The sequence below is a fragment of the Symsagittifera roscoffensis genome, chromosome 6 (genome assembly GCF_963678635.1).
Source record: "Symsagittifera roscoffensis chromosome 6, txSymRosc1.1, whole genome shotgun sequence".
Lineage (NCBI taxonomy): Eukaryota > Metazoa > Xenacoelomorpha > Acoela > Convolutidae > Symsagittifera > Symsagittifera roscoffensis.
The window spans coordinates 48,586,991-48,599,255 of NC_087067.1; the positions used below are offsets into that span (position 1 = coordinate 48,586,991).

Consider the following 12,265-nt stretch of genomic DNA (forward strand, 5'->3'; position numbering starts at 1 on the left):
AGGAGAATTTGTACCGCAAACTATTGAATTTGAGGGAATTATTTCCCAATTATGAAAAATTACGTGTTTCTTTAGTAATTAAAAGAAGAAATAGGCTAATTTATTTCAAAAGTAATTTATTATTAACGTTCTAGGCGCAATTTTGTTAGGCAGATAAACATATGATCGAAATCTTCTTCAGAGAAATTTGAAATTATGGTTAATAGTTGTTTTCGAAATTTTTAGGCTAAACTCGACACGTAAAGTCAAATGAAAAGAATAAAAATAATTTTGAATTTCTCAATTGTTCTATTGTCGAGAAAACCCGAAAATACTCAGATTAAATAATCTGCAAAAGTTGAGTATAAAGAGTGGGATAAAAACTTTGACGCATTTAAATAATTCGAAAAGTATGTTAGTCTTGAACACGACCTTAACAATATATTTCATCTGTGACCGCTTTCTAAAAACATGGGTTGATAAGATTGCCAATTTGATCCGATTGGAATGATTTACGAAAGATATATTTCGTGCTACTAGATCGACAGCGGAGATTCACTCAACGCATGCCTCAACAGCGTTGAGGCTTGCTATTTGAGTTGAGGCATGCTGATCCATTTGATGTTTTTCAAGTGCAAAAAAAATCACTGTGTACTTTACAAAGCGCGGAGGGATGCTTTTAAGAAATGAATATCTACATTTTTTGGAAACATTGATTTTTTGTGAGTTTTTCAATAAACTTCCAAGGCAAGCCATTTGTCATAGGCCTTTAAAAGCAACCGAAACTTTGAGGGGTTCGCATTAAAACGAGCAGACTTGTGTTAATAATGTTTGCGATAAGATTACAAAGGAACACTTTCGAATGGTTTTCAGGGTACTTTTTTTCAAAAAGGCACGGGACCCTTTAAAGGAAAAATTAAGCAGCTTTTTTAGAGGTAAATAAAAATACATCAGCCAGCTTTTAAATATTAGCATGATTTTTATGATGAAACTATTTGCTGAAACGTCCAAAAAAAACTCTTTTTGTTATGTAGAGTAGCGCAGTCAGCAGCTGTTGCGTTACCCGCGCTAACAAAAACGATTTAAGGTTGAGTTAGGTATCAAAAACTCATTCAGATGAAATAAATTGTAAGTTTGTTTGACCTAGTTTCATCTGGATTAGAGCTAATTTCATATCAAAACCAGAGAGAAGCCGTTTAGATCAAATCAAAATGATAAAAGTTCAATGGGATGAATTCTAATTGATCTAAAATTGTCTCATAATAAAACCCGAAAAAAAAATATCATGATCCTTCTTGTTTGAATATCTATTTAATTTTTGGTACGTCTTTTTGAGAAATTCCAAATGGATTTTTATTCACATTAATCGATATCATTAAACTTTTTTACTTACCTATTTTACACAATATACATTCTTAAGGCTTTTTTTTCAGTCATTATTGTTGTGCTAATACTGGATTTGAAACGAAACTATAATCCCAGTTTTGTCCAACGTTAATAAATTTTTCAAACATTTTCATCATTTTCTTACATTCGCTGTACAAAATTGCGCCAAAACTATTGATCTTATGAATAGCATTTGGGTTTTTTTCCTTATAAATACTGTTTATCACCGAGGGAACGTTTAGATTTCAGAGTGTTGAGTAAGCCCCGGAAAGTATCGTTTTGCGATGAGCAACTCTTCCTAAAGTAACTGTTGATCACTATCACACTGACGTACGTTTTGCTTCAGTTCAGATTTTTGCTAATTTTTTTCTTGTCGCAGATCAAATTAACTTTAGAAAGTGTAATTTGACTACCAACCAAGAACCTCTGGTTAAATTGCTTTCTTGCTTTTCAAACTATGCGTCAAAAAGAAGCGTATCATTTTTCTCTATCTCAAATTTGATATTTTCATATAAGCAATTAACAATAAACCACGTTACAAATTAAAACCAACTATTAAAACTTCGAAATAAAAAAACATGAAAAATCAGCAACTTGATTTCTTAAACGCATTAATTTTTGTTGTTTTAGAGCAGCTTGTGGAAAACATTTTTTTTCAATTGAAATAAAAACAGAAATGAATTCGAATGTAAAATTCAGCTTTCAAAATATTGAAAGCACTCTTGTAGAAAGGGTAATTTATCTGCCTCATATTTCTTTATCATTTTAAAATTGAACAAAACTGCTCGTAGCAAGGCGAAGCCCTGAATGTTCGGACTGCCTTTTAAGGTCTATGGAGCAGTAAAATGATGAAAAAGTTAAATGTTATTACTGTTAATAAATGTTATTACTGCTTTTTTTTTAAAAAAGTATTTTTTTTTGTGAAAATCATCCCCTCACAGACCATATAAAGTACAAAGTGGTAGATTCCGCTCCTAGTAACAAATAAATTATGACAAATAAATTTCCTTCAACCAATTTGGAACGATTTTTAAGACGCATTAAATCTCCGCTTACATGTTAATAGCGCGAAATGAATCGCTCGTCAATTGTCCCAATTTGGCCAAAATGGCAATCTCTAGGTCCCAAACTTTAGGAAAATTGATCACAGGCGAAATATCTTTTCAAATTTAAGCTCAGGTCAACAATACCTTTTGAACAATAATTAATAAATTTTGTCAAAAATGGCTAGTTAAAAAGTCGAACTTTGTCTGAAGAAAAAAACCCACCCGAGCACAAATATTCCGTTACTTTCGTTCTTAAAGTCGGAAAAACTGGTCGAGAATTAGTTGTTGAAAAACGTTAGCAAATCGTTAGTGAAATGAATTCGTTAGAGAAAACATTAGAGAAATGAATTCTGAGAAAGTGACTGTACTGGATAAAACGTATTTGATAAAAGACAAAGCTACAGTCATTTTTGTTTAATCTTCAAAATTTTGTGTGTCGATATCAAATTAAGTTTTTCTTACAGAAATTTTCTTACAGAAACAATAATAGCTCGTTGATGAGTTTTCATAAGGCTGAATAACAAATCAAATTAGTCAAAAAATTTGAACCTGTCATGCTTCAAGGATTACATAATCAACAAAACTCTTTTTGAGCGTATGCGACAATTTGAGAGATCAAAAAATGTGCTAGACAGTTCTATCAAAAGTTTAATTATGGATAAAGTGATTTCAAAGTGTAAGTTTTAATTAAAGCTTAAATAGTTTTCGATAACAGCCATAATTTTGTGATAGTTTTCAGCCAAAGAGTATGAGGGCAAATTGATAAACAATTATAGACGCAACCTGAAAATTAAATAATTTTTTTAAGTTGAAAGTTTTTAATTATTCACAGTTCGATAGATACCATACAAATATATTGTAGTATAAATTGAAACAGACAGATTTCATATTTACAATTTCAGTATCTGAAAATTCACATGTGTGACTAATTTCTCCCAAATGTTCAAGCTTCTTCAGCTTAAGGACTTCGGATATCAACACTAAAAGCTCATCTGTGAAGTTCTCGCCTTTTGACTTTTTCTCGGCTATGCAATATCGGTTGTACGCAGAACTGGTTTGAGTATTTTGATAAAACTCAAACAAATTCACCGGTACGATTTGGGCCATCTTTTCGGTCGTTACACGTAAAAACTTTTTCTGAAATTGAGTTTCATAGCATTGATACTCTGAATCCAAAATAGACCAGTCAAATCCTGCATAATTTCTAACCAAGTTGTAAAATTTATCGACTAATTTCGAAACCTGGTCATCGAATTCAGAGAGCCCTCTTTCAATTAATTCAGGATTTGAAATCTGAAAATATTCGTCGCTCAGATGAGAAGGTGTCAAGACGAAAGGTCTGGGATATCCAATCAAAGCCAGGTGACATTTTCGAGACAAAATATTTTGAAAGTTGTTGAGAAACTTTTCAGTGTCAAGCCAGTGAAAGGCTTCAGCAACTGTGACCAGAGAAACGTCATTCTTTTGAATCGATAATTGGTTTAGAATGTCTTCCAGATCATCGGAATCTGCTCTGAAACAAAATCTAGATGATTACTTTCCGGACATGTATGAGTCATAAAACTAAAAAATGATCTGTTTGGAGCTTTTGTGTTCAAAACTCGGCAATGTTTCTGTGTATTAAATCCTCGGTGTAAGTGATCACTTTAATTTCTACATAGTGTCAAGGAAAAAATATATTTACTATGATTATTAATTCATCCACATTTTTCAACAGCTATTTTTATTAAACTAAACCCATGAGTTCACATAATATGCGAAGTCCGGATGCCACAAGTTGCCCAGTCAACAATTTATTTTGGTTATTCCATTCAATTAATGTGATTTAGTACTTTGATTATGTTTTAACCTTGACCTCTACGTGTTAATTATGTACCAGTCAATGTTTACTGTTCGAAGTCCAGCGGATTCGCGTCACTAGTTGTTCATATTTTGGTCGTTTTAACCTACTTTAGTTAGATTAGATTACCAGTGGTATTTGCACACTTTTATTATGGCGCAGTCAACTGATTCGAATCTGCGGGGAATTCCCGCCTTTTGGCCAAACCACACTGTGGAATCACCGACCCAACGGACCAACTAGATAGACCACTTTCATCTGGCTATCTTCGCAAAGGAAAATTTAGATAAAGATAATCTAAAAGAACCATTGGAAATGGAAACCACGATCTCTATCTTAGAAGCCGCCCAGGAGTCATAAAATGAACCACAAGGGAAAGCCAGGGAGGCCAGAAATAAAGAAACCATGCGAGTCTACGAACACGCAGAAGACAAACGACTTGCAGAGGAGAAGAGAAAATTCGGAGGTATGAGGAGATACGAGGCCGACAAAAAAGTAAGATCTATATTATCTGGCCCTAGGAGCTGAAGGAAAGAGAGTTTTTGCTCAGAAACACCCAAGGGTTAAAATCCTAGCAATCTCCTTCAAAGAATTTTTCGACCTACTGGAAACAGCTTTTATCAAACCCACAAACATTACGTTCGAACGCCTCAAACTGCTAAGCAGAAAACAGAAGGACAGGGAATCGTACGAACAATTTTGGGATGCATTGTCTGATTTATCAAGATCATGTGAAATTGGAATCAACGCCGAACAGGAGTGGATAAGGGATGTTTTTATTTTTAACAAGAAAAACTGTGACTTACAACGTAGATTACTCTCGGAAACACTTAATCCAGCGGACGCATTCAACCAAGCCATCAACTACGAGTAAGGTTACCACAATCACCATAAGTTAACGAATTTGACAAGGTTATTCATGGGCAGCAGCGGCAGAGTGTACAAAAATTTTATTACTGTATAAAAAAAAGAACCAAGTTCGAACATAGAAAAATCTAATACCTGTATGAAATGTGGGAATGCGTTTACCAAGGGTCATTTGAATTTGTGCCCGGCGAAGGAAATAATTTGTAACATCTCTAAATATAAAGGATACTTTGGAATACTATGTAAATCTAAAGGAAGAAGGCCCGCTGTAAATAATGTAAACAACCGGAATTGTTCATACTCCCCAGAAAACCCACAAGAGAGAATTGATGTAAACTTTTGTTGTGTGATTAATGCGTGGACAGAAGAGGGGATTAGCAGCAACGACGATTATTCTGTTCTGAACATCAAAACCATCTACGATACCGACGGTCTGGAAACTAAGAAATTGGTCAACATTGGATTGGGAGAAGACGCAATAGTTAACCTGAACATTCCAGTGGATTTGGCGAGCACAGTAAATTTCCTAAAGCAAAACGTCCTACACGAACTTAAATTGAGAAACCCACGATTGAAGATCCACCCAGTTGATAAGAAAAATCGTGAATTATATTGCGGTTTTACGAATGACACAATTAATCTCATCGGGAAACTTACAGTTAGAATACAATCCAATGGATGGACCTCGGAAGAAATTCTATTTTTCATCACCAATGGTCACGAGAGGAAAAATTTAGGGAACGATAATTTATCTAGAATTGGAATTGAAATCGATCAAAACAACCGCTACTACCAGTTAACAACGTAACCCTGCCAGATTCGTGTAAGTTAAACAATTATTCGGATACAACCCTAAACTTGTACCATATACTAAAAGGTCTATTTGACAGAATAGGGCAAATACCATTGGACAGAAATACCCATTTTCAGACCCCATTCAAACCCATTCAAACTAAAGGCAGAAGAGTTCCCCCTCATTTACTAGAAAGTGTAAAAACGGATTTAAACAGAATGGAAAAAGAGGGACGTATAGTGAAACTAAGCAACTGTGATGAAGACTGCTTTATTAGTTCATTAGTAACTACCAGAAACCACCGGACGTATCGATTCTTAACGGGATTCTACAGGCTAGGCGATATGCCTAACGAATTCCAAAGGGTAATGGATTTGCTATTAAAAGATATTACGTTTACCAACTGTTATATCGATGATATTTTAATAGCCTCAAAAGGATCATTAAAAGAACACAAAGCGATACTTTTAAGATTTTAAACATCTTGGATAGCAAAAACATGGCAGTAAAATGTGAGAAATAAGCTTTTTCCCCAAAAAGACATAGAATGGCTGGGATTCAAGATATCACACACGGGGGTGAAACCATTGGTGGGAAAGTCGGACTCGATAAAAAGTCTCCCAAACCCCAAAAACATCTCTCAATTAAGGTCAACCTTTGGCTCGGTAAACCAATAAATGAAGTTCGTCCCAAACCTGTAAACTCTAAGTTCTCCGTGACGTCCACTGTTAGTACACAAAAATCAGTTTACCAATGGAATGACGATCACACGAAAGCCTCCGAAGAATTAAAGAAGCAGATTAAAAATATTATAGAGAACAACCATTTTGTTATAAAAAAGTCATAAAGACTACAAACAGACGCTTCACCGACTGGTCTGGGAGCCACATTGGAACAATGGGACGGGAAAACTTGGTTAACCAAAGCATTCGCTTCACGATTTTTAAATATTCATGATATGAAATACTCGACGAATGAATTAAAACTTTTGGGAGTGGTCTGGGCTCCTGGGCATTTTAAAAATTACTTGTATGGCGCTGAGTTTGAGATCGTAACGGACAACAAGGCGTTGTTATGGGCATCAAACGCAATCTTATTAACAAAACTATGCACAGCAGACTGACCCGTCGGGTAAATCGACTTTTACCTTTTAACTTCAAGATCAGACACATCCCGGAAAAAGAAATGGGATTCGCAGATTTATTGTCGAGATTACCTTCAGGAATAGTTCTCCCAACCTCACACTATGATAACGAATTCTTAGTGGCAACAGTGAAAAAGATTGTTGAAAACCTTTTTGTAAATAGTGAATTTAAAAACAAAAATTGATTAAAGAACGAATTGTACGACCCAGTGGATGTAAATAGTGTTACTAACTCGGATTATAATAATTCACTGACACAATTCTAATTTGTAATTCCAATCACTCGCGTTCAGAGTCTTGCATAAGCAGTTGTACTCCACTAAACCTTTCAAAATTCGATTTTAATTATTTTTAACTTTCCGACAAAACTTACTTTTTTTTCTTATCACATTCTTTATTATCATTTGACCCGTTCACAAATAAAGAAATCAAAAACTCAATTCTAGAAATCCTATCTTCAGTGAAATCTTTAAAAATTTCCCTTCGGGCAGAAATGAAAGGAATTACTCTAAATTTTGATAACGACACAATGACTTAAATATACAAAAATTTACTTGCAAAATATAAAAGAGACCTAAAAATACCAGCCACGCCACTAGCCTTTAGAAAACATTGCTCGAACAAATTATTCCAACTAATGACAGACGAGGACAAAATACTGAAGGACGTGAAGAAGGCAGTAGAAGAGGGCAGACCATTGGACAGATTTGGAGCTTACCTGCAGACCTTTCAACGAGACTTTCACGTAAAGCAAGGATTGTTATTTAATGATAACAAGTTTATAGTGCCAGCAGCTCTAAGATCATAATTCATGTCGCTACTCCAGAAAACCCACCCAGGACAGTTTGACATGAAGTCTCTAGCAGAAAACATTTGGTGGCCGCACTTGTATAGAGAGATTCATTACCACGGGAATAACTGCATCCATTGTATAAAGGAGGTTAAGAATCTTGAAGTAATTTTGGGCAAAAACAACACTGAGAAATTATCGACCTTTTCTGAACCAAACGAAGAAATAGACCTAGACTTTGCAGGTCTATTGGACAACAACTGTGGTAATTCGCAATATTTGTTGCTGTGTATTGATCGCTTCTCAAAATTTCCGTCAGCCAAGATAGTGAATAACACTTCAACTTCTCCGATTTTATCTTTTATGTCGGATTTTATCTTTTAAGACGGGAAGGCAAACCGTACCTTAAACCTCTTGGTGGAAAAACGTTATCGGACACTACACATACGGTTACACTCGATAATGAGCATGTACTCAGAAAATCGGATCTAGCCTTTAAAAAACTGCAATCATCGGCTCCTAGTAAATTCTCTTCAGTTCCGAGTTCGAGAGTTAATTTTTATGATTTAGCAGGAAAACGAAAGAAAAATTCGCCATCGAAGTGGAGGGACTCGAATGAAACTGGCCCATCGAGAAGGCAGACACCATCGGGAGCAAAAGCCACAAAAAGGAGAAGAACAAAAATACCAAGCTTCAAAGGTTCAAAATTCACTTATTCGGAGCTAGATTCTTCATTACACTTAGACCATTGCGACAATGTTATAGACGACTATTTGGGTACCGACTCGGAATTTGTATTTAACTCTCAAACCTTTTGTAGCGATAGTGCTTTACATCAGTCAGGACGAACACTAGCAAGCGAATCTACTCCACAGTCCACCTGCACATCACCAGCGGCCACAAGCGACAACCCCGTAAGGACTGAGAGCTCAACTGAAAAGAATACAGAGGTCCCGCTAGTAAAACCCCTTCGGAAATTGTAGACTCAGACGAGGAACCCCTGATAACGTTTTCAGGATCGAAAAGCCTTCAGACAACATAGTCCTCAATATCCTCTTCGGACTATTTGACCCCACTAGAGGACATTGGTGGCCCAAGCAACTCAAGGATCTACCTTAACTCCGTCTTCTATAACACCAAAGATCGCAGTTTTATCATCACCATTTGTAGAAAGATGACTTGATATTCAAGACGATGAGGGGAGCGACATATCTTCAGTTATAGATACAGAAAGGAGAAAGGAGGCGGACAGATTCCACGACTAAATTAATGCCACCATTTAAAAACCTATAACCCCCTACTTAGTTAAACTCGATAGAGTTGATTTTACCATTGGTTACTCCTTACTCATTTCACTTTTTTTCGAATTCTTAATTTTAGCAATTTTTGTACATTAGTTCGCAGTTGAACACATTTTATTTTAGTTACCTATGTAGCTTAGCCTGTTCAATTTGTTTATATGTCACATAACCCCAATTGTGCATAACATTTCTTCATTTGTATAGTCGTTGTATATATCTGTTTCATCTTGTAGATAGCCTGAAAATTTTACCACAAAATTATCTCCATGTTAATTGGTAATATCTCTGTAAATTTCATTGGTTCTAAGCGCTGATACTTTTTGTTTTAACGTTGGCCCTCATGGAGTGAGGGGAGAATGGAGTATATGTGTGATATTGGCTACACAGGGAAAGAGCAGTTGTAAAATTTTTCGTGCAGTGGGGAATGTTGTGATTTAGTGTTTTAGTTATGTTTTAACCGTGACCTCTATGTGTTAATTATGTACCAGTCAAGGTTTACTCTTCGAAGTCCAGTGGACTTCGTGACACTAGTTGTTCTTTTAAGACATCGGTCAGTTTTAATTCAATACCTTATTTTAGTCGTATTTTAGTCGTTAGTTAGATTAGATTACCAGTGGTATTTGCACACTTTTATTATTATTACCATCATTTTTCAGCTGATGCAGTGTTTTTGGAGGCAAAAACAGTTTTTAGCTCATTGCTTTTTTGATCATTTACCTCATATACGTAATATTCAAAGAATCAGTTTCGGAAGATTGCTCTGCAACCTTGACCTGTTTTTCACTGCTGTCAATTCCCAAAACATGCTCAAAGTGTGGCGCCAGTTGCCTGGTCAAAAGTCCAGTGCCACAACCGACATCCAGAGCCCACTTTCGTTGCTCGGGCGAAATAAGTGAGATGATTTTTTCAATGATTCGGCTGGGGTAAGAAGGTCGAAATTTATTATAGAGATTCGAATGAGTTTTGTACTCTTTGTCATCAGAATTAGAAATCGATTGAATCATTGTAGTACTACAATCTATGTATGACAGTTTTATTAATAACTAGCAATTCGTATCGATGTGTGTGATTACTTAAACTCTGAGAGATAAATGAATTTGTGCCAAATCTTGGCCGAGTTGAGGTGCTTAGTTAAATAAAGTTTGCTAGTTCGTTTTTTGAACTTTCTCGGCGCACTTTAGTTCGATCCTAACCTAAACATCTGCAGTGCCCAGTTGAGACTAAAAATCAATCAGCGAACCAGAACAAAATGAATTGAGCAAACTTGATTTCCAATCGACTGAGTTCGACTTCGTTTAAACACTACGTGAAGATTCTTCAGCATGAAATGTGTTTAAAAGCTCAAAAAAACAGGACCTTGTATTTCATTACAGCGGAACGCTGTGAAGCACAGGATAACACAAGGCAACACTTACCAAACGTAATTTTTATAAACTGGCCAAGGTTGCCTCTCGACAAATAAAATCATAGCTAATGCAAGGTTGCAATAAAAAACATTGAATTACAACAGGGGAGGATTTAGGGGGGGGGGGGGGGGAGGGGAGGATTTGTGGGGCGTTCCTAGGGGAGAAAGCTTTCGCCACCTTTTTATTCTGGTTGCCAAACTTATCCAAAGGGTTCCCTTTGGTTCATTTACGAGATCCATTTTTGTCTGTCCATTGAAAATTTTCTTAAGACATTATAGAGTCCTTATAGTGTTTTGGAAAAGCTCGGAAAGTGTAATTTGTCGACCTGAAAACATATAGACAAACTTTCAATTTTTTTCGAAAAACCGCCCCTCCCTAAAAATTTTTTTGCGCACGCCACTGCTTGCAATGCAAAAAAAATAGAAATGTTAGCTTTCCATTTAAGTTGTTGAGAACCAAAAATTTCAGGTTGATTCGACTGTTTTCCTGCAAAATGACTGTATAATTTTTCCTTCGATCTATACTTGTATTGTTAAACTCACTTTTTGATGATTCTGATCAAAACTTCTTGATTTAAGATATTATACATATAACTTACACAATCTCACACTGACAACACACACAAACACACACAAACACACACACACACACACACACACAGTCACACAAGCTCACGCACACTAACACTCAGACAGAGTCACACACACACTCACGCACAATCACACAATTACCCGCCCACACTCACCTTTGCTCTCATATACTAACTTACCCTTACACTCACACTTAATCACAGATCTCCACACGCACATACACACATGCACATACTCACAGATCTCCACACGCACATACCACACGTACATACTCAACTACCCACATACACACTCACACTTAATCACAGATCTCCACACGCACATACCCACACTCGCCACAGTCACACGCACACTCACGCAAACTCACACGCACTTACTCACACACACTCAAGTTTACTCAAAGATACTCACACGCACTTACTCACACACACCCAACTTTACTCAAACATACTCACACACACATACACACTCACATTTACTCTCACATACAGTTACACATACTCACACAGAATCCCACTCAAACACACTCACACACACTCACACTTACTCACACAAACTCACCTTTAATCTCACAAACTTACGCGCACACACAGCTACTCACACACAAGCACACACACACACACGCATACTCACTTTCACCAAAGTAATCCACACTCACGCAGTCACACACACTCTCCAACAAACTCACACACACACACAAACACACACACACACACACACACACACACACTCCTATTCACACACACTTTCCACTCTCTACACTCACACACACACGCACATACACCACACCACACCACACACACACACACACACACACACACACACACACACACACACACACACCACACACACAAACACAAACTTACTCACACAAACTTTTCCTTATTCACACTCAATCACACACACTTTTTCAACCACACTCACTCACCCCCACCTCATACAAACAATAATTTCACAGCTAGCCAGCATCAAAAAGATATTCAAACAATTTGAAGATGTTCTCACTTACAATTTCAATGCGGAAGAAGGTTTTCGTCATCTCGATCATCATCTGATCTTTTCTTGTAAAAAAATGTACTGAAAAACTTTTTATAGACCTCCAGACTATTGGGTAGAAATCGAA

General features: G+C 36.4%; 1 protein-coding gene across 1 annotated transcript; it reads right to left on the reverse strand.

Annotated features, from left to right (window-relative positions):
• Window positions 1-3,233: 3,233 nt before the first annotated feature.
• LOC134848786 (ubiquinone biosynthesis O-methyltransferase-like) lies at window positions 3,234-10,219 on the reverse strand. Its single transcript, XM_063866297.1, has 2 exons — window positions 9,864-10,219; window positions 3,234-3,924 (listed from the first exon to the last, which is right to left on the reverse strand). Exons 1-2 carry the CDS (start codon window positions 10,148-10,150, stop codon window positions 3,234-3,236), a joined length of 978 nt encoding a protein of 325 aa, XP_063722367.1. The 5' UTR covers window positions 10,151-10,219.
• Window positions 10,220-12,265: the final 2,046 nt, after the last annotated feature.

Excerpts from the sequence above, each read along its gene's own strand:
- LOC134848786 (XM_063866297.1), bottom strand. The coding sequence starts at position 10,150 with ATGATTCAATCGATTTCTAATTCTGATGACAAAGAGTACAAAACTCAT. Across the intron at positions 3,925-9,863 it reads TTGAATATTACGTATATGAG|AGCAGATTCCGATGATCTGG; the intron begins GTAAATGATCAA and ends ATTTTGTTTCAG.